A 23,324-nucleotide genomic window follows, 5' to 3' on the forward strand; every position below is an offset into this window, starting at 1 on the left:
TATTTAAAATCATTAATAAAAACAATATAATTGTAGAATTAAGTATAACCGTAAGTGGTATGGTATGGCATGGTGTATGGTATGGCATGATATGAGGAATGTGGAGTAGAGTGTGGTGGGGTGGGGTAGGATATACCATAGATAATAGTCACATTGGGTTGGGTGCGGTGGCTCAGGCCTGTAATCCCAAAGCTTTGGTGGCCGAGGTGGGCAAATCATGAGGTCAGGAGATCGAGACCATCCTGGCCAATGTGGTGAAACCCTGTCTCTACTAAAAATACAAAAAATTAACTGGGTGTGGTGGCCAGTGCCTGTAATCCCAGCTACTTGGAGGCTAAGGCAGGAGAATCCCTTGAACCTGGGAGGCAGAGGTTGCAGTGAGCCAAGATCGCACCACTGCACTCTAGCCAGAGTGACAGAGCGAGACTCCATCTCAAAAAAATAAAAATAAAAAGCAGTCACTATTTGGCACTAGCAGCCCAGTTGAATGCTAAGGGTGGAGGGTGTGATTCATCCTGGCATTATGGGAAGTGTCCATGACAACCTTGGCTTTAAGCTGACTTTGGCCACAGGGTCAGTATCTGCCACACTGCGTCACATCCATTATCCAACAAGGCACCTGAGCCCCAGAACCCTCAGCCCTGCCACATTCCTCTTGCTCCTGGGGTTCCATATTTTCCGCGGCTGCTCAAGTGGAGGAGGTGGGGCAGATGACACTGACAATGGGATACAGGATAGAAAGTGCTAGGGTAGATGCTGATGGGAGTGGCCCCCTGCCTATGGATCCCCCACTACTGCCCCTTTCCCCCTCTACGTGGCCTGACACTGTGACCAAGAGGAGGCTAAGTTAGGAGATCTTGTAAACAGTGGGGAATGTAGGTAGGTAGGATACTCAGTTGGTCACTGCCCTGAGTTAGAGCTGGGTGTGCTGGACCATGGTGAGAGGAGGCATTAAATCTTGAATTAGAAGACCTGAACCCACCCCACCAACTTCCTCATGCATGTAACCAATCTGTGTGGGGCATTTGGTCAACCTCGATATTATTGCTATTACTCATTCATCCATTTAACAAGCTTGTACTGAGCATCTGCTTTGAGCTGGCACTGTGCTGGGTGCCTGGGATAGAGCAGAAACAATACAGACAAAGTCTAGGTCTCGTGAGGCTGATGATGGTCCAGTGAGGAAGAGGGATGAGAAACCAAAAAAAAGGAATATTTAATCAGGTCAGATAGTAGTAGCATTTGCAATGCAAATATAGTACAAAATAAGGGAGCAGCAAGTGAGCCCTAGAGATGTGTTACCTCAATGGAAGGATGCCATGGGGGTGGAAGCACTCCAAAGGTGGAAGAGGAAAGCAAGATGCATGGGTGCTGGAGAAGCAGAGTATTCTCAAAACAGTCAATGCAAAGGCCCAAAGCCAGAGAAAGCATCCTTGATGTTAAAACAGCCAGAATTGAGATGCCGGACAAATAAAAATGTTGACTAACTCCAACTGCGGGCTCTCTTGACCCTATGGCCTCTTTTATTGTAGTTATATCTTTACACTACAAACATTAAATGCAACTAGGTGAAAGTAGAAATAACCAAAATATTATGTGAAAGTTTGATATGTAAAATATTAAAATTAGGTAATCATATAAAATAAAATATATACTATAAAACAGGTATATTCTATAAAATACAAACTATTTTATTATAGTAATGAATATACAGTAATAAATAGTACAATATGCTATATAACATACTGTAGACACAATTTCCTATAGTATGTGATGACAGGCACATATAAAATTAAAATATATAAATCTAGTTATTTACATTTATAAATCTTTTATCAAATGTAATTCAAGTTATCACATGGTAAAATATAACTGTACTTTTGAGATTCATCCATGTTGTAGCAGGTGTCAATAAATCATTTTTTTATATCTGAGCAACCCTCCATAGAATCGGTGCACACAATGTGTTTAATCACTCATCTACTGATGTACATTTGTATTGTTTCCTCATTTTGGCAATTATACAATTGCTGTGAACATTGCAGTATAGGTTTTCATGTAAACAGAATTTTTATTTCATCTAAGGTAAAGACCTAAGTGTGGGGTTGCTGAGTCATATGATCAATGTATGGTTAATAGTATAAGAAGCTGCCAAACTTTTGTGCAGAGTGGACAGACCATTTTATATTCCTACAAGCAATGCAGGGAAATTTCCATCAGTCTGTATTCTTGCCAATGTATGGTACATTTTCATTTTTAGCCATTCTAAAAGCCCATTCTATAGTAGTATCTCACTGTGGTTTAATTTGGATTTTCCTGATAATTAAAGATGTTGAGCATCTTTTCATCACCTTATTTTCCATTTGTTTTTCATATAACCATATGGATGAATCTCAAACACATCACGTTAAATGACAGCACTCCGACTCAAAAGGAGATATACATACACATACAAAACACACACACACACACACATACACAATGACTCCACTTATATAATATTATGGAAAAGGCAGAACTATAGAGACAGAAACAGACTGGTGATTGCCAAGGTCTGGAAGTGGGAAAAGGGACTAAAAAGTCCCTTTCACTCATACGGTTTCTCTCCAGTATGAATTCTATGATGTGTAATCAACTCTGACTTCTGTCGAAAGGTCTTCCCACATTCAGAACAAATGTAGGGCTTCTCTCCGGTATGAGTTTTCTGGTGCTTACTGAGATTTGACCTGCCATTAAAGGCCTTCCCACACTCGGCACACACATAGGGTTTCTCTCCTGTGTGAACTGGCTGATGCACCAGGAGCTGAGACTTGGAGGTAAAGGATTTCCCACAGTCACTGCATTCATAAGGCTTCTCTCCAGTATGAATTCTTTGATGAGTAATAAAGTTTGACTTGCGGATGAAAGCTCTTCCACACTCGGTGCATACATAGGGTTTCTCTCCTGTATGAATTTTCTGATGAACAATGAGTATTGACTTCTGGTTGAAGGCTTTCCCACATTCGTGGCATTCATACTGTCTCTCTCCAGTATGAATTTTCTGATGTATATTGAGGTGTGACTTCTGAGCGAAGGCTTTTCCACAAGTACTGCATTCATAAGGCTTCTCCCCAGTATGGATTCTCTGATGTGTAATCAAGTCTGACCTCTGGGTGAAGGCCTTTCCACATTTGGAACATATATAAGATTTCTCTCCTGTATGAGTTTTCTGATGTGTAATGAGATTTGACTGGTTGGTGAATGCCTTCCCACATTTATTGCACATATAGGGTTTTTTTCCCGTGTGAATTCGTTTATGAAAAATGGAGTTGAGACTTGGAAGTAAACAATTTCCCACAGTGTCCACATTTATAAGGTTTTTCTCCAGTATGAATTATTTGATGTGCAATCAAATGTGCCTTCTGAATGAAGGCCAGTCCACATTTCATGCATATATATGATAAGAAAGAAATTAGAGCAGTGAGGGACCTGTTCTCTCTCGATTGTAATGTTGATTGCATGATTAGATACAACTGTCAAAACTCAGAGCTCTACACTAAAAAGTGTGAATATTACTCAATGTAAATGATACCTCAATAAATATAACTTTAAAAATATTTCAGTTATGTCCACACAAAAAGCCTGCACAGATATTTATAGCAGCTTTCCTTATAATTGCCAAAACTTGGAAGCATCCAACAGTCCTTCAGTAGGTCAATAAATAAACCCCCAGACAATGGAACATAATTTGGCACTAAAAAGAAATGCAATATCAAGCCATGAAAAGACATGGAGGAAACTTAAATCTGCATTACTAAGTGAAAGAAGTCAATCTGAAAAGGCTACAACCTGTATGATTTCAACTATATGATATAAAAGGTAAAAGGTAAAACTATGGAGACAGAAAAAAGGTTGCCAGGGTTAGAGGGGACGAAGGGAAGACAGGCAGAACACAGAGGATTTTTAGGGCAGTGAAACTACTCTGTGTATAATGGTGGATACGTGCCATGATCCACTTGTTCCAACAAGCGGAAAGTACAAGATACATTCTATGGTGTTATACCAAGAATGAACCCTAGAGACTTGGGGTGATAATGAGTGTCAGTGAAGGTTCACCAATTATAACAAATATACCACTCTGAGAGGAATGCTGATAATGTGGGAGGCTATGCATATGTGGATGAGGGGATATATGGGAAACCTCTGTAATTTCTACCCAAGTTTGCTTTGAACCTAAAACCACTCGAAAAAATAAAGCCTTCTGTACATATGGGCATATGCATATACACATATATGTAAGTACTATTCTATTGTTACAATACATATATAAGAGAAATAATCAAGTCATTTACAATAAATTGTTTCCCTTCATAAGGCTTGGGCATATGGAGGATAGTCAGATGTTTATGTTGACGGATGACTAATATTAACAGGATGCTCTCACTGGGCCCTGCTGACTCAGATCCCATCCATCAGGTGACCCAAAAAAAGTCACTTCATTCTCCCATAATCCCATTTTACAAGTGAGGCAATTGAGGCCCAGAGGAGGTTTCTGTGAAGGCTGAGGGTCCCTATGTGGATCAGTGTTGGCACCAGAATTTGAACGAATATAGATAGCTTTCACTGTTCTGCTCACACCACTACTCATGTAGTAGACAGGAAGCCCAGCTTGTGATCTCCTGAGATCTCCAGATCATCCCTGGCCTACCCTGGGTCCATCATTCCATTGTGCCTTGGGGGGACCTCAGAGAAAAAGGTCTATGAAGCTGGGACCTCGTCCTCATCACCGTCTTCCAGGGATCATGATCAAGCAAACATGGAGATGTAATTTTGGAGAAAGTACAGTAGCCAACAGTGACTAAGGCACCTCATGAAGCAATGTGGGAAGTTGGGAATCAGCAGACATTGGGTTAACAGGGGACAATGGGGAGCCAAGAGATAACCATCAAAATTTAAGGAGGGGTCAGACACTGTGTTAGTGATTAATGGGCATCAATAGACATTGGGCTAGTTTTTTTTTTTTTTTTTAAACTGGGGTCCTATAAAGAAGGGGACAGAAGAGGCTCCAAAATACAGTTGGAAAAGGTGGACATTATGGTTCATTGTAAGCCACTGCCCTTACCTGAGTGGAAGGAAGGAAGTTAACAGCATCCACCATATTGAAGGCATTCCCACATGCTGTGTTAGGCACAGTTAGATACTGCTAGGTGAGTAATGGGAGATAATTGTTCATCATTGTGAGGGAAAAATCAATAAGGGGGATCACAAGACATCCTGCTGGAAGTGTAATAAAAGTATCAGGAGATAGTAACCATTGTATTGCGGGGGGCACACCACTGTCCCCGATTCTGAGGATTGTAATAGGTGGTCATCACGCAGAATAGAGAGTGGACCTTACTAGACATGATCACAAGTGGGAGGAGGTAACAGACATCATGCTGGAGTGAGGTGATTGTAAAAGAGGTAATGAGGAGATCTCCAGAAACTATTTCCTGGAACTGATGAAGTGCGACACACATCTAAGAGTAAGGTAAAATGGGAAAAATAGCCAGGCATTGTGGTCCTTTCCAGCCCTAACCATATGGTTGTGTTGGTTTTCATATAAGTTATTAATCTGTTACATGAAAGTCACATCATTAAGGAAGCCAAATGCTAAGCTTCAAGTCAGTGATGAGTAATGAAAAAAAAAAAAGGCAACTGAGTTGGAAGAACTGTGACAGCAGAAGGGAGATTTAAGTTGTCTCAGATGACCTGAAAATTCTTACCTCAGAAGCTTCCTTGAAGGAGATGGGAGTTCACAAGACACTGTGCTGGGGGTCAAAACACAATGTGCTGAGGGCCTGTGAGGTTGAGAGACAGTCCTGGTAGATACTGAGGGGGTTGCAAGTCTTGGTGCTAGATGACAATGGGGACTCAACATACATTCTGAGGTTTACATCAGTATACATAAAGGTTTTTTCTTTTTTTATTGTAGCATCTCTTTCTTGATAGAAATATTGAATGAGGGTTGGAAATGACCAACTGTGGTAGATTTGAAAGAGAAAGAAAAACACCCACGAGTCTGTTGCACAATGTGTTCCGCAACGAACAACTTACATAACTTAGGATCCATCACTATCAAAATAACTATGTATTATGTTGCTTTATCATTCAATTTGTTGGCACTATACCTAATCCACAGTAAACAGGATTATCATTAACATAATACGATCTTTCCTATGAAGAATTTGGTAACAGTGTTCTATTGTCGTTTTCATGAGAAGGCTTTTCCTATTCACCAAATTGACTTAGTTCCTTGTCAGTATGAATAATGCCCCAAGGTTTGCTGGGGATAGTGACAGTGTAGGAAGGGTCCCTCGTCTCATTCAGTGCCTTCTCAGGGGCCCTCTCCAGAACAGCCATGTGTGACATTCTGATGTGGCTGTTTCTATTTACAATAATATACATATTTTTCTGCTGCATGCATGCAACAGTGTGTACAATCAGACCCAACCCTCAGTGGGGTTTTCTCACACTGTTTCTCTCAAGTGTGGCTGCTCTGATGGACACTGAACACTGATTTCTGAACGAAGCCTTTCCCACAGATGCCACACTTGTAGGGTTTGTCTCCAGTGTGTGTTGTCTGATGTTTATTTAAATTTGACCTGTCAGTAAAGGCCTTCCCACACTCAGCACACACGTAAGGCTTCTCTCCGGTGTGAATTCGTTGATGCACTTGGAGCTGTGATTTTTTAGTGAAAGACTTCCCACAGTCACTGCACTCATACGGTTTCTCTCCAGTATGAATTCTATGATGTGTAATCAACTCTGACTTCTGTCGAAAGGTCTTCCCACATTCAGAACAAATGTAGGGCTTCTCTCCGGTATGAGTTTTCTGGTGCTTACTGAGATTTGACCTGCCACTAAAGGCCTTCCCACACTCGGCACACACATACGGTTTCTCTCCTGTGTGAATTGGCTGATGCACCAGGAGCTGAGACTTGGAGGTAAAGGATTTCCCACAATCACTGCATTCATAAGGCTTCTCTCCGGTATGAATTCTTTGATGAGTAATAAAGTTTGACTTGCGGATGAAAGCTCTTCCACACTCGGTGCATACATAGGGTTTCTCTCCTGTATGAATTTTCTGATGAACAATGAGTATTGACTTCTGGTTGAAGGCTTTCCCACATTCGTGGCATTCATACTGTCTCTCTCCAGTATGAATTTTCTGGTGTATATTGAGGTGTGACTTCTGAGTGAAGGCTTTTCCACAAGTATTGCATTCATAAGGCTTCTCCCCAGTATGGATTCTCTGATGTGTAATCAAGTCTGACCTCTGGGTGAAGGCCTTTCCACATTTGGAACATATATAAGATTTCTCTCCTGTATGAGTTTTCTGATGTGTAATGAGATTTGACCGGTTGGTGAATGCCTTCCCACATTTATTGCACATATAGGGTTTTTCTCCTGTGTGAATTCGTTTATGAACATGGAGTTGAGACTTGGAAGTAAACAATTTCCCACAGTAACCACATTTATAAGGTTTCTCTCCAGTATGAATTATTTGATGTGCAATCAAATGTGCCTTCTGAATGAAGGCCAGTCCACATTTCATGCATACATATGATTTTTCTCCTGTATGAATTCTCTGATGCACTGTGAGTGCTGACTTCTGAGTGAAGGCTTTTCCACAGTCACTGCATTCATATGGTTTCTCTCCAGTGTGAATTCTCTGATGAATAATCAACTCTGACCTGTAGGTAAAGGCCTTCCCACACTCAGTACATATAGAAGATTTCTCTCTAATTTGAACTTTCTTATGTGTAATGAGGTTGGAATTATTGCTGAAGACCTTCCCATATTCGGTACATATATAGGGCTTCACTCTCGTGTGAATGCGTTGATGTACCTGAAGTTGTGACTTGGAAATGAAGGATTTGCCACAGTTACTGCACTCATATGGTTTTTCTCCAGTATGAATTCTTCGGTGTGCAATCAAATGAGTCTTCTGGATGAAGGCCTGTCCACATTCAATACAGATGTAGGATCTCTCACCTGTGTGGATTTTCTGATGCATCTTGAGTGTGGACTTTTGTGTGAATGCTTTGCCACAGTCAGTGCATTCATGGTGTCTCTCTCCAGTATGAATTTTCTCATGTATACTGAGATCTGAGTTATAAGAGAAGCCTTTCCCACATTGGCTGCATTCATAGAGTTTCTCTCCAGTATGAATTCTCTGATGTCTGAAGAGAGACGATACTTGAAAAAAGGATTTTCCACATTCATTGCATTTAAAGGGTTTCTCTCTCATATGGGTTTTCTGGTGTATAATAAATTCTGGCTTCTGTACAAAAGCCTTCCCACATTCAATGCATACATAGAGCTTTTCTCCTGCAAGAACTTTCAGGTGTACTTTGAGCTGTGACTTCTGGGTGAATATCTTTTCAAATTCAGCGCATTCATAAGGTTTCTCCCCGGGATAAACTTTTTGTGGTTGAGAGGATACTTGTTTATAACTGAGGATTTTTCTACACTGATTATGGTCCCATAATTTCTCTCCTGTTGGAATACACTCATGGTTAGTATAGGAAGACATTTTATCATGTGGTAATCTTTTTAACATTCTTTGAAGCATTATTTTTATTATGACTGTATAAATCTAAATTATGCTTTAAACTATTTCCAAATGAGCCACATTGATGGGGTCTTTTGGGAGGAGAAATGATGTCTGGGCCGGGCGCGGTGGCTCAAGCCTGTAATCCCAGCACTTTGGGAGGCCGAGGCGGGTGGATCACGAGGTCAGGAGATCGAGACCCTCCTGGCTAACACGGCGAAACCCCATCTCTACTAAAAATACGAAAAACTAGCCGGGCGTGGTGGCGGGCGCCTGTAGTCCCAGCTACTCGGAGGCTGAGGCAGGAGAATGGCGGGAACCCGGGAGGCGGAGCTTGCAGTGAGCCGAGATTGCACCACTGCACTCCAGCCTGGGTGACAGAGCAAGACTCTGTCTCAAAAAAAAAAAAGGCCGGGCGCGGTGGCTCAAGCCTGTAATCCCAGCACTTTGGGAGGCCGAGACGGTGGATCACGAGGTCAGGAGATCGAGACCCTCCTGGCTAACACGGCGAAACCCCATCTCTACTAAAAATACGAAAAACTAGCCGGGCGTGGTGGCGGGCGCCTGTAGTCCCAGCTACTCGAGGCTGAGGCAGGAGAATGGCGGGAACCCGGGAGGCGGAGCTTGCAGTGAGCCGAGATTGCACCACTGCACTCCAGCCTGGGTGACAGAGCAAGACTCTGTCTCAAAAAAAAAAAGGCCGGGCGCGGTGGCTCAAGCCTGTAATCCCAGCACTTTGGGAGGCCGAGACGGGTGGATCACGAGGTCAGGAGATCGAGACCATCCTGGCTAACACGGTGAAACCCCGTCTCTACTAAAAAAATACAAAAAATTAGCCGGGCGAGATGGCGGGCGCCTGTAGTCCCAGCTACTCGGAGGCTGAGGCAGGAGAATGGCGTAAACCCGGAGGCGGAGCTTGCAGTGAGCCGAGATCGCGCCACTGCACTCCAGCCTGGGTGACAGAGCGAGACTCCGTCTCAAAAAAAAAAAAAAAAAAAAAAAAAAAAGAAATTATGTCTGGGTTCACATGAATTATTTTTCTACTATCCTTATGGTCATAATGCCTCTTTGTTATCAATATTTTCTTTTTTTTGTTATCAATATTTTCTTGATGAAAGCAACATCATTTTGATATTTATTTTCTCCACTGACAGCTCTGTATTTGTCACCAATCGTCACAATTATTCTAGACTAAATAGAATCTCACATTACTTTCATCATGCCCTTTTCTTTCAATATGGAAAGAAACCTCTTCAGAGATTCCCTGCTATAAGGTCTGGAACCTAAACTCCTCTGCTCAAATGAGAAACAGGTGATTTTAGTTCAAAGACCAGCCAGCAGAGGCTAGGGGGCATGGTACAAATGACTCATCCAGGCTGAACACAGAGAAAAAGGTGAGGGTGAGTAACGTGAAGAGGAAGGCGGTGATAGTGTTGATAGGAAACATTCTGGAAAACAATTCAGCAGTTAGAGGAAATAAACTAGATGAACAGATAACACCATGGACAGATGTGGAAAAAGTAACGCAAAAAACACTATATATACCACAGCATCATTCAGATAAACTAATGATCCAAACTCTTTTTTTTTTTTTTTTTTTTTTTTGAGACGGAGTCTCACTCTGTCACCCAGGCTGGAGTGCAGTGGCCAGATCTCAGCTCACTGCAAGCTCCGCCTCCTGGGTTCACGCCATTCTCCTGCCTCAGCCTCCCGAGTAGCTGGGACTACAGGCGCCCGCCACCTCGCCCGGCTAGTTTTTTGTATTTTTTAGTAGAGACGGGGTTTCGCAGTGTTAGCCAGGATGGTCTCGATCTCCTGACCTTGTGATCCGCCCGTCTTGGCCTCCCAAAGTGCTGGGATTACAGGCTTGAGCCACCGCGCCCGGCCATCCAAACTCTTAATTCACTTACAACATGCATGAAATCAAAAATGTTTCCATCATATAAAACAGTGGCTTGTGACAGGCAGAAAAATGGGTGTGGGGGAAACAGAAAAAGGAATAAATCAAAAAATAAATAAGATAGAATCCTGACCCAGACTCATGACGATAGTGTGTCTTAAACTGAGGCCTATGATTCAACTCAAACCTCATCAGGTAAACTATAAAAATAAAGCAATCAAAATCAACAACAACAAAAACGAACCCTGGTCAATGTGGAATCACTCAAGCAACATCAGGAAGAAAGGTCAGGAAGGGCGATTAATCATGTTAAACACAGCAGAAAGATAATCCCAAAGATTAAGTAACAGTGACCCCCAAGTCATCAGCTTATCCAGGCATGAAGGACTCGGAAGAAGCAAGAAATTTCAAGGCCACTCCTCTGCAGAAAACAAAAAGAGAGGCTGATTGGACAGAAAGCTCTGAGGCACCTCAAAGTAAAAAAAAAAAAAAAAAAAGGAAAGAAAGAAAAGAAATAAAGGTGACTAGCAGTAATGGGAGTGTGTGACACAGAGTAACTTTGAAACAAAGCAGATCCATGAATGTCTGAAGGTAAAAGAAAAACTCTAGGACTATGGGGAATGTAGGGGAAAAGAAGAATGTTAAAGAGAATGAGTATAACCAAGAAAGAAAGATCTCTTAATTCTCCTAAATAAATGAAGCAGACTGGCACATGATTCAGAATCCACAAAGCCAAAGAAGAACACAGAAGTGACAAAGGTCAGCCAGGCTCAGTGGCTCATGCCTGTAATCCCAGCACTTTGGGAGGCTGAGGCGGGTGGATCACTTGAGGTCAGGTGTTCGAGACCAACCTGGCCAACATGGTGAAACCCTGCCTCTACCAAAAATACAAAAATTAGCTGGGCATGGTGGCTGGCACACACCTGTAATCCTATCTACTTGGGTGGCTGAGGCACGAAAATCGCTTGAACCCAGTAGGTGGAATTTGTAGTGAGCTGACATCATGCCACTGCACTCCAGCCTAGACAATACAGCCCAGGCTGTGACCGAAGCTGTAACAAAAAAAAAAAAAAATGACAAAAGTCATCCAAGGAGAATGCATTTAGTGATATGAGAGGCCAAGGGGCATCAAGCAATACAAAAACATTCAGAACTTTCCAGAAAAAGCATCTTAATAGTATTCCAAGGGTGTTGGTGTTTCTCAAGACAGCTGAGATTTCCTCCGATCTCCCATCTACCCGAGTCACACTCGCTTCGCTCACCTGGGCAGCTTTGACGTGGCCTCTCACCCTGCAGTGCCCATGGTTCCTTTCCTTGCTCCAACATGACCACCTCTGCTTCAGGAACTTGATACCCTGTTCATGGGAAATGATAAAGGTCTGGGTCCAGCTAATTGTGTTTCAGGGCCCAGCCAATAAACTCTTATTCTTTGATGAAGATTTTTTCTTCAGAAAAATAACCATAACTTTTCAGGGTAATATTCTGAGTGCCCTAAACAAATAAAGGATTTTAGACAAATCAAGGACAAAATCATCACCTATTTAAGATGCGGACAGCATTCATCAATGAGAATGGAAACACTCTCAGTGAGGCCTCCTTTCAGAAATGAAGGTGACTGTGCTTACCTACTGAGAGCAGGTGGCTGTAGGTCTCCAGCATCACATCCCGGTACAGATTTCTCTGAGAAGGGTCCAGGTGCTGCCATTCCTCTCTGCTGAAATCGATAGCTACATCCCTGAAGGACACTGATCCCTGTAAGGGCACATTCCTGTTCAATGTGCATAGTCAGTTTAGGGGGTTGGAGAGACTATATTTACGAATATGGAGTACGGTTCTTGTTGTTTTAAATTTACATTCTCTTTTTAAAAACTCATTCCCATTTCTCTAATACTTTATTATGAAAATTTTCAAACATACAATTTAAAATAATTGTACAGTAAGAAATGTATACCTACCACCTAGAATCTATCATTAACGCTTTACTTGCTTTATCATACATCTAAGCCATTCTTTTATCTATCCATCTTGCTTCTTTTTTTTTTTTTTTTGAGATGGAGTCTCACTGTGTCGCCCAGGCTGGAGTGCAGTGGCGCGATCTCGGCTCACTGCAAGCTCCGCCTCCCGGGTTCCAGCCATTCTCCCGCCTCAGCCTCCGAGTAGCTGGGACTACAGGCGCCCGCCACCGCGCCCGGCTAGTTTTTTTTTTGTATTTTTAGTAGAGACGGGGTTTCGCCGTGTTAGCCAGGAGGGTCTCGATCTCCTGACCTCGTGATCCGCCCACCTCGGCCTCCCAAAGTGCTGGGATTACAGGCTTGAGCCACCGCGCCCGGCCTCATCTTGCTTTTTTGTACATTTCAAAGTAAGTTGCAGATGACACCACACTTCCTCCTAATACTTCTTTTTTTTTTTTTTTTTTGAAACAGAGTCTCACTCTGTTGCCCAGGCTGGAATGCAACGGCATGATCTGGGCTCATTGCAACCTCTGCCTCCAGGTTCAAGTGATTCTCCTACCTCAGCCTCCCGAGTAGCTGGGATTATAGGAATGCCACCACGCCCAGCTAATTTTTTTATTTATAGTAGACACGGGGTTTCGCCATGTTGGTCAGGCTGGTCTTGAACTGCTGACCTCAGGCGATCCACCCGCTTCAGCCTCCCAAAATGCTGGGATTACAGGCATGAGCCACTGCGCCCAGCCTCTCCTAATACTTCAAAATGCAAAGCATGAACTAGGGTGTAAAACTTGTTAACCTTTCTTAGGTAAAATTTATATACAATTAAAAGGACCAATCTTTAATTTACCATTTAAAGTTTTGACAACTGTATACACCTGTATAATCCGGGAATTTCTAAGAAATATTTTATATATGTGCATATTAAATAGTTTTACGTATGTTGTGGAACACAGAAATCCCATCAAGAATTTCTGCCATTTGTTCTGTACTACAGTCAGTCGATTACTCATTTTTCAAAACTGGCAATTGAAATAAGCTATGTTTTAGTTTCCTAGCAACTGGATGAATAACCTGCGATACACTTTCTGATCAGTTTAGGATGAGCCCTTATGCTAGCCCTGGGAACACAGAAATAATTATGTGTCCAATCTTCTAGCAACTTAAAAGACGTGGAAAATAGGCCAGGTGCGGTAGCTCACTCCTGTAATCCCAGCACTTTGGGAGACCGAGGCGGGCGGATCACAAGGTCAAGAGATCGAGACCATCCTGGCTAACAAGGTGACACCCCATCGCTACTAAAAATACAAAAAATTAGCCGGCCGTGGTGGCAGGTGCCTGTAGTCCCAGCTACTCGGGAGGCTGAGGCAGGAGAATGGCGTGAACCTGGGAGGTGGAGCTGGCAGTGAGCTGAGATTGCGCCACTGCACTCCAGTCTGGGCGACAGAGCAACACTCCGTCTCAAAAAAAAAAAAAAAAAAAAAAAAAAGACTTTCAAAATAAATTAGACTGAAGTTTTTTAAAAAAGAAGACATAACAAATTCATTAAGGTATTGGAAAGCAGATGCCTTATGTGGAACATACTGAGGGCCCAAAGAAACAAAAAGTGCATGTTACATGAGGGAGTAAGTTTACATTCCATAGAGTTGACGAATTTAACTTGGAAGATACAAAGCGTAACCCAGAATATGGGGTGAGGGGGACAATGCCCAGAAAAGACAAGAATAAAGGGTCTAGAGATAGAAAAATACACTACAAGTTTAGGGAACAGCAAATAGGTTTATATAAATGGAGAGAAGTCTGCCTGATGTGTCAGAAAAGCAGTATAGGAAAAACAGTTTGGTCAAAGTATGGAATTTTTACTTTCAGTAATGGTAATTAAGGTAATCAGATTTATATCTAAATGTTTTTTTTAAGTTCTGTATTACAGGATAACCAAACAGTTGGTGAGGAAAAGCTCTTTTTTATTTTTTCAGACAAGAGTCTCACTCTGTCACCCAGGCTGGAGCGCAGTAGTACGATCTCAGCTCACTGCAACCTCCACCTCCTGGGTTCAAGCAATTCTCTGCCTCAGACTCCCGAGTAGCTGGGATTACAGGCACCTGCCACCACACCAGGCTAATTTTTGTATTTTTAATAGAGACAGGGTTTCACCATGCTGGCCAGGATGGTCTCGATCTCCTGACCTCATGATCTACCTGCCTCGGCCTCCCAAAGTGCTGGGATTACAGGTGTGAACTAGTTTGCCTGGCTGGAGAAGTTCTTTACAGAATGATTCTAGCTAATAAATAAAGAAGTTAGGATAAAACTAAAATACCACCATGTATAACTACTAATGAAATAACGGAGGCAATAATCATTAATGGCTGTTGGAATGTTTCAGTTGAAAGGCTGAAGGGAAGTGTACAATGGACAGATCAGCTAGTGACATCTGCATCCATGAACCAGCTCTCGTAGGCCTGCTGACATGGCATAGTAATTAATTTAATTACACTACTTATGAAGTATTCTTGCCAAAAGATAAAATTCAAACCCCTATCTCACCAAGCCTCCAGATCTAACAAGCCATTCACAGGAGTGGGAAGGAGAGTGAAACATACTGAACAATATGAAGACCAAGACATCAGCTATATTCAGAAGGTAGCAAATGACCCACTTCTTCAAAAAATTAATTACAAGAGAGTGGACGTGGAAGGGAATATTTTCTTTATTAATAGAGACTTAAGAACCATACTAACTGAATGCGACTTGTGGACTTTCGCTCCTAATTAAAATGAACCAATCTTAAAAAAATATTTATGACAATTTAGAGAAATGCAAATAGTGGGTATTAGAGGGTATCAAGGAATTACTGTTATTTTGTTGTGTGACATTAGCTTCCTGGTTATGCTAAACAAAAAAGAAAAAAGGAATTCATATCTCTTTGAGATATATATCAAGGCATTTTTAGACAAAACATGTTTTTTTTAGATTTGCTTTAAAATAATCTAGCCGCTGAATGGGAGGCGGTTTCAGATGAAGTAAGAATGGCAGAATGGGCCAGGCGTGGTGGCTCATGCCTGTAGTCCCAGCACTTTGGGAGGCCAAGGCAAGTGGATTGCTTGAGGTCAGGGGTTTGAGACCAGCCTGTTTGAGAAACCTCATCTCTACCAAAAAATACAAAAATTAGCTGGGCATGGTGGCAAACACCCGTAATCCCAGCTACCCAGGAGGCTGAGGCACGAGAATCACTTGAACCCAGGAGGTGGAGATGACAGTGAGCTGAGGTCATGCCACTCCAGCCTGGGCAACAGAGCGAGACTCCAACTCAAAAAAAAAAAAAAAGGCAGAATGTTGATGACGACTGAAACTGGGTGACAGGGACAATCAGTGAAAGGAATCTTTATACTATTATCTTTACTTTTGCATATATGTAATTTTTTTCATAACAAAATGCTTATTGAAAACAAAATACATGATCCTCCAAATTTAAAAAAATCTAACTTGGAATTGCACAATTAAAGGAATGTCTATTACCACATGGAGCTGTATACATTTAAAGAAAGTATACTAGAGACTTGAATATTCCTCCCTCACCTTAGCAATTTATCAAAATACTAGACAGGACATCATCAAGGTTATAGAAAAGGCAACAAACAACAGCAGAATGCACATTCTTTTTAAGCACCCATAGAAAAGTGAGCATGATAAACCATAACCTAGGCTGTGAAACAAACCTCAACAAGTTTATAAGAATTAAAACAATACAAAGTATGTTCCACAAGGGAATCAAACAAAAATTAATACCAGAAACAAAACAGAGAAAATCACCAAGCAAATGAATAAATAACAAATAAAAACAACCTTAAAAACCCACAAAATATTTGAAAATTAATAGCACTCTTCTTTAATGACCCACAGGTCAAAGAAGACATCGCCAAAATAATATTTAAAATACATAGAGTTCTATGTATAGACAGTAAAAATACAACCTATCAAAATCTATGGGATGCAGGCAAAGCAAGGCTGAGAGGGAAGTATATAGTATTAAAGGATTACATTGGAAAGGGAAAAAGCTACAAATCAATAATGTATGCTTCTGTGTCCAAAAACTAGAAAAAGAGGCCAAGCATGGTGGCTCACTCCTGTAATCCCAACACTTTGGGAGGCCAAAGTGGGAGGATTGCTTGAGCCCAGGAGTTCAAGATCAGCCTGGGAAACATGGCAAAACCCCATGTCGATCAGTAATACAAAAATTACCCAGGTGTAGTAGTGCGCAGCTTGTGGTCCCAGCTATTTGGGAGGCTGAGGCAGGAGAATCACTTGAGCCTGGGAGGGCAGAGGATGCAGTGAGCCGAGATGGTGCCACTGCACTCCAACCTGGGCACCAGAGCCAGACCCTGTCTCAAAAATAAATAAATAAATAAATAATAAACTAGAAAAAGAAGAGCAGGCCGGGCGCGGTGGCTCAAGCCTGTTATCCCAGCACTTTGGGAGGCCGAGACGGGCGGATCACGAGGTCTGGAGATCCAGACCATGCTGGCTAACACGGTGAAACCCCGTCTCTACTAAAAAAATACAAAAAACTAGCCGGGCGTGGTGGCGGGTGCCTGTAGTCCCAGCTACTCAGGAGGCTGAGGCAGGAGAATGGTGTAAACCCGGGAGGCGGAGCTTGCAGTGAGCTGAGATTCCGCCACTGCACCCCAGCCTGGGCGACACAGTGAGACTCTGTCTCAAAAAACTAACTAACTAACTAATTAACTAACTAACTAAATAAATAAAACAAAATACAAGGAGACAAATAAACACTCCAAGCTAACAAATCCAATAACTTAGAAAAAATAAGCCAATTCCTCAAACATCACAAACTACCAAACTCAAACCTTTGAAAATGGATAAGATGAACAATCTTATGACCATTACATTAATTTAACTTTATAATTTAAAAGCTCCTGAAAAAGATATCTCTAGGCCAGATAGTTTTACCAGATAATTCTTCTTTTTCTTCTTTCTAATTTTTTTTTTTTTTTTTTTTTGAGACACGATCTTGCTCTGTCGTCCAGGCTGAAGAGCAGTGGTGTGATCACAGCTCACTGCAGCCTCGAACTCCTGGGCTCAAGCGATCCTCCTGCCTCAGCCTCCTGAGTAGCTGAGTCTACAGGCACATGCCACCATACCCAGCTTTTACCAGAGAATTTATCGAACTTATAAAGAAGAATGTGTCATTTTTACATAATCTCTTCCAGAAAATAAGAGAGGAAACACTTCCAAACTAATATATATATCTATACATATATATTTGCTTTTTTGTTTTTGTTTTTGTTTTTTTTTTTTTTTGAGGCGGAGTCTCGCTCTGTCGCCCAGGCTGGAGTGCAGTGGCGCAATCTCGGCTCACTGCAAGCTCCGCCTCCCGGGTTCACGCCATTCTCCTGCCTCAGCCTCCCAAGTAGCTGGGACTACAGGCGCCCGCCACCTCGCCCAGCTAGTTTTTTGTATTTTTAGTAGAGACGGGGTTTCACCATGTTAGCCAGGATGGTCTCAATCTCCTGACCTCGTGATCCGCCCGTCTCGGCCTCCCAAAGTGCTGGGATTACAGGCTTGAGCCACTGCGCCCGGCCTGTTTTTGTTTTTTTAAGACGGAGTCTTGCTCTCTCGACCAGGCTGGAGCACAGTGGTGTGAACTCGGTTCACTGCAAGCTCCGCCTCCTGGGTTCATGCAATTCTCCTGTCTCAGCCTCCAGAGTAGCTGGGACTACAGGCGCCCACCACCACGCCCAGCTAATTTTTTGTATTTTCAGTAGAGATGGGGTTTCACCATGTTAGCCAGGATGGTCTCGATCTCCTGACCTCGTGATCTGCCCGCCTCGGCCTCCCAAAGTGCTGGTGGGATTATAGGTGTGAGCCACTGTGCCCGGCCCCAAACTAATATTCTTAAGTCCAGTATCACTCCAGTGTCAAAATCAGACAAACACAGTAACAATAACAACAACAACAACAAAAACCACACACACACACACAAAAACTACAGGCTTGGCCAGGCGCGGTGGCTCAAGCCTGTAATCCCAGCACTTTGGGAGGCCGAGACGGGTGGATCACGAGGTCAGGAGATCGAGACCATCCTGGCTAACACAGTGAAACCCCGTCTCTACTAAAAATATAAAAAACTAGCCGGGCGAGGTGGCGGGCGCCTGTAGTCCCAGCTACTCGGGAGGCTGAGGCAGGAGAATGGCGGGAACCCGGGAGGCGGAGCTTGCAGTGAGCTGAGATCACGCCACTGCATTCCAGCCCGGGCAACAGAGCGAGACTCTGTCTCAAAAAAATAAAAAAACTACAGGCCAATATTTCTCATGAATTTAAATGCAAACATTCCCAACAAAATGTCAGCAAATTGAATTCAAGAATCAATAAAAAGTATCATGTACCTGGGGGAGGAGGGAGGGATTGCATTGGGGAGTTATACATGATATAAACGTTATGCACATGTACCCTAGAACTTAAAGTATAATAAAAAAAAAAAAAAAGTATCATGTACCACAATAAACTGGAATTTATGGGGGAACTCTTTGTACTGTATTTTCTTTTCTTTTCTTTTTTTTTTTGAGAGGGAGTCTTGCTCTGTCGCCTGGGCTGGAGTGCAGTGGCCGGATCTCAGCTCACTGCAAGCTCCGCCTCCCGGGTTCACGCCATTCTCCTGCCTCAGCCTCCCGAGTAGCTGGGACTACAGGCGCCCGCTACCTCGCCCAGCCAGTTTTTTGTATTTTTAGTAGAGACGGGGTTTCACCGTGTTAGCCAGGATGGTCTCGATCTCCTGACCTCGTGATCCGCCCACCTCGGCCTCCCAAAGTGCCGGGATTACAGGCTTGAGCCACCGTGCCCGGCCTGTACTGTATTTTCTAACTCCTTATGTATCTATAATAATTTCAAAATAAAAAATTGAAATATATATATTACTTAAAGAAAGATTATTTTCAAAATCTACATAACATTTGGGAATAGACAAGACTGGAAGATCAGAGACTCATGGCACAATTGATAAGAGAGAATATAAATTGTAGTTGAACCTGAACAACACAGGTTTGAACTACACAAGTCCACAGATACATGAATTTTTTTCAATAAAAGTTACACAGTGTGCATGACTCTCCTGCCTCCCCTTCTACCTTCTCCACCTCTTCCACCTCTGCCACATGAGCCTACAAAACGAAACCTCCCTTTTCCTCCTACTCCTCAGTCTGCTCAATGTGAAGACGACAAAGATAAAAACCTTTACGATTATCCACTTTCACTTCATGAATATTAAATATAAACATCTTCCTTTTGACTTTCTTAATAACATTTTTTCTCTGGCTTACTTTATTCTAAGAAAGAAAAAGTCGTATGTATGAGTAGGTCTCTGAATTCAGGAGAGGGCATGAACACGCAGGAAGAACTTAGAGAAATGTATTAAAGATACTTGTGATCATTAATATCTGAAAGCATTTTTTTTTTTTTTTTTTGAGATGGAGTCTCGCTCTGTCACCCAGGCGGCAGTGCAGTGGCGCAATCTCGGCTCACTGCAACCCCTGCCTCCCAGGTTCAAGCAATTCTCCTGCCTCAGCCTCCAGAGTAGCTGGGACTACATGTGCCGGCCACTATGCCTGGCTAATTTTTCTATTTTTAGTTGAGATGGGGGTTTCACCATGTTGGCAAGGCTGGTCTTGAACTCCTGACCTCAGGTCATCCACCCATCTGGGCCTCCCAAAGTGATGGGATTACAGGCGTTAGCCGCCACACCTAGCCTAAAAGTATGATTCTTAAAAGCTACTTTTTAAATTTATTCATTTAATTGTGTTCATAGATCACAATTTGTTTCTTTGTGATGTGTGTTGACTCTGTTTATGAGGCTTAGAACATCTCCATTTATTAAAAGGAAGGCTTGAGGGCTGGGCGTGGCGGCTCAAGCCTGTAATCCCAGCACTTTGGGAGGCTGAGACGGGTGGATCACGAGGTCAGGAGATCGAGACCATCCTGGCCAACACGGTGAAACCCTGTCTCTACTAAAAAATACAAAAAACTAGCCGGGCGCGGTGGCGGGCGCCTGTAGTCCCAGCTACTCGGGAGGCTGAGGCAGGAGAATGGCGTGAATCCGGGAGGCAGAGCTTGTAGTGAGCTGAGATCCGGCCACTGCACTCCAGCCTGGGCGACAGAGCGAGACTCCATCTCAAAAAAAAAATAAAAATAAAAATAAAATAAAAGGAAGGCTTATACACTGTTGGTGGGAGTGTAAATTAATTCAGGCCTTGTGGAAGACAGTGTGGTGACTCCTCAAAGACCTAAAGACAGAAATACCATTTGACCCAGCAATCCTGTCACTGGGTATATACCCAAAGGAATATAAATCATTGTATTATAAAGACACATACCCACATATGTTCTCTGCAGCAGTATTCACAACAGCAAAGACATGGAATCAACCTAAATGCCCATCAGTGATAAACTGGATAAAGAAAATGTGGTGCCGGGCGCGGTGGCTCAAGCCTGTAATCCCAGCACTTTGGGAGGCCGAGACGGGTGGATCACGAGGTCAGGAGATCGAGACCATCCTGGCTAACACGGTGAAACCCCGTCTCTACTAAAAAAAAATACAAAAAAACTAGCCGGGGAGGGGGTGGCGGGCGCCTGTAGTCCCAGCTACTCCGGAGGCTGAGGCAGGAGAATGGCGTGAACCCGGGAGGCGGAGCTTGCAGTGAGCTGAGATCTGGCCACTGCACTCCAGCCTGGGCGACAGAGCAAGACCCCGTCTCCAAAAAAAAAAAAAAAAAAAAGAAAATGTGGTGTATAATACACCAGGAATACTATGCAGCCATAAAAGAGAATGAGATCATGTATTCTGCAGGGACATGGATGGAGCTGGAGATGATAATCCTTAGCAACTAACGCAGGACAGAAACCAACTACCACATGTTCTCACTTATAAGTGGGAGCTAAATGCTGAGAACACATGGACACAAAGAGGGGAACAACACACACTGGGGCCTATTGGAAGGTGGAGGGTGAAAGGAGGAAAAGGATCAGAAAAAATAACTAATGGGTACTAGGCTTAATACCCGGGTGATGAAAGTCTATACAATAAACCCCCATGATACAAGTTAACCTATGTAACAAACCTGCCCTTGTACCTATAAACTTAAAAGTTAAAACAGGCCGGGCACGGTGGCTCAAGCCTGTAATCCCAGCACTTTGGGAGGCCGAGACGGGCGGATCACAAGGTCAGCAGATCGAGACCATCCTGGCTAACACGGTGAACCCCGTCTCTACTAAAAAAAAATACAAAAAAACTAGCCGGGCGAGGTGGCGGGCGCCTGTAGTCCCAGCTACTCCGGAGGCTGAGGCAGGAGAATGGCGTGAACCGGGAGGCGGAGCTTGCAGTGAGCTGAGATCTGGCCACTGCACTCCAGCCTGGGCGACAGAGCAAGACCCCGTCTCCAAAAAAAAAAAAAAAAAAAAAAAAAAAAAAAAAAAGAAAATGTGGTGTATAATACACCAGGGAATACTATGCAGCCATAAAAGAGAATGAGATCATGTATTCTGCAGGGACATGGATGGAGCTGGAGATGATAATCCTTAGCAAACTAACGCAGGAACAGAAACCAACTACCACATGTTCTCACTTATAAGTGGGAGCTAAATGCTGAGAACACATGGACACAAAGAGGGGAACAACACACACTGGGGCCTATTGGAAGGTGGAGGGTGAAAGGAGGAAAAGGATCAGAAAAAATAACTAATGGGTACTAGGCTTAATACCCGGTGATGAAAGTCTATACAATAAACCCCCATGATACAAGTTAACCTATGTAACAAACCTGCCCTTGTACCTATAAACTTAAAAGTTAAAACAGGCCGGGCACGGTGGCTCAAGCCTGTAATCCCAGCACTTTGGGAGGCCGAGACGGGCGGATCACAAGGTCAGCAGATCGAGACCATCCTGGCTAACACGGTGAAACCCCGTCTCTACTAAAAATACAAAAAAACTAGCCGGGCGAGGTGGCGGGCGCCTGTAGTCCCAGCTACTCAGGAGCTGAGGCAGGAGAATGGCGTAAACCCGGGAGGCGGAGCTTGCAGTGAGCTGAGATCCGCCACTGCACTCCAGTCCGGGCGACAGAGCGAGACTCCGCCTCAAAAAAAAAAAAAAAAAAAAAATTAAAATAAAAAGTTTCCTATATACCTGAAATGAATATGCATGCTCTAATTTTCTCTTCATCATACACTTGCATATTCATACCCTACACACACTGAAACCCCAGACCCCAAAACTCATGTTATCAAAAAATATAATGGGGAATCAAGACAATGTCATGTTATGCTGGAATGGAGTTTTGACACCTCACCAAATGATCTTACACAAACAGTTTGTTAGGAAGAAATCTCCTCATTCAAAGATAATAAACATCTGACGTACAAAGATGCTATGAGTAAAAAAAAAAAGAGAGGAGATTAAGAGGAATACACTAGAAATAAATTGACATACAACAGAAGAAATCATATCCTCCATGAATTGAAGGAATTCACTGAAACAATTAACTACTTATGGAAAAACAGACTAAGAATATCGTGATATAAATTTCTGAAAAATAAAAGAACAGAACTCAGTAAAAAAAAAAAAAAAATGCAACACAAAAATAAAAGTCTCCCTGAAAAAAATGAAAAGACCCTGCAAAAACAAAAGGTGGCAAAGAGCAGATTAAGAGAAGTAAGCAACATGAGATGGAAATAAAGTTTTTTTTTTTAAAGAAAAATAGAAAAAAAAAAATAAAAGGAGTTTAATAAAAACACCCAATGAACAAAAGAATACTTGAAGTGGCACTATAGAACTAGAACTGTTATCATTATTCACAGTACAAATTTAATAAATACTGTCTTAAAGAGTAGATTTGAATAT

The 23,324-nt window shown here is 42.6% G+C and overlaps 2 protein-coding genes across 3 annotated transcripts in view; both read right to left on the bottom strand.

The window, feature by feature from the left end:
* Positions 1–1,668: 1,668 nt before the first annotated feature.
* On the bottom strand, positions 1,669–4,472 carry LOC117092437 (zinc finger protein 585A-like). Its single transcript, XM_033226001.1, has one exon. The coding sequence runs from the start codon at positions 3,263–3,265 to the stop codon at positions 2,588–2,590; it is 678 nt and encodes a 225-aa protein (XP_033081892.1). The 5' UTR covers positions 3,266–4,472; the 3' UTR covers positions 1,669–2,587.
* A 522-nt stretch (positions 4,473–4,994) lies between these two features.
* The window catches only part of LOC117092422 (zinc finger protein 585A), a 30,192-nt gene continuing 11,862 nt past the window's right edge, over positions 4,995–23,324 (bottom strand). The window contains exons 3-5 of one of the 2 annotated variants that reach the window (XM_033225955.1): positions 12,105–12,227; positions 11,738–11,830; positions 4,995–8,520 (exon numbers count right to left, since the gene is read on the bottom strand). In XM_033225955.1, coding sequence (XP_033081846.1) covers positions 6,503–8,520; positions 11,738–11,830; positions 12,105–12,180 — 2,187 coding nt within the window. In that variant the 5' untranslated portion in view covers positions 12,181–12,227 and the 3' untranslated portion in view covers positions 4,995–6,502. Of the gene's footprint in view, positions 8,521–11,737; positions 11,831–12,100; positions 12,228–23,324 lie in introns of both variants that reach the window. The other variant, XM_033225954.1, reaches the window with a different exon arrangement.

The sequence above is a fragment of the Trachypithecus francoisi genome, unplaced genomic scaffold (assembly GCF_009764315.1).
Source record: "Trachypithecus francoisi isolate TF-2019V2 unplaced genomic scaffold, Tfra_2.0 Lachesis_group12, whole genome shotgun sequence".
NCBI lineage: Eukaryota > Metazoa > Chordata > Mammalia > Primates > Cercopithecidae > Trachypithecus > Trachypithecus francoisi.

What these genes read in the sequence shown, in the direction of transcription:
- LOC117092437 (XM_033226001.1), bottom strand. Translation starts at nt 3,265, where the DNA reads ATGTGCAATAAATGTGGGAAGGCATTCACCAACCAGTCAAATCTCATT.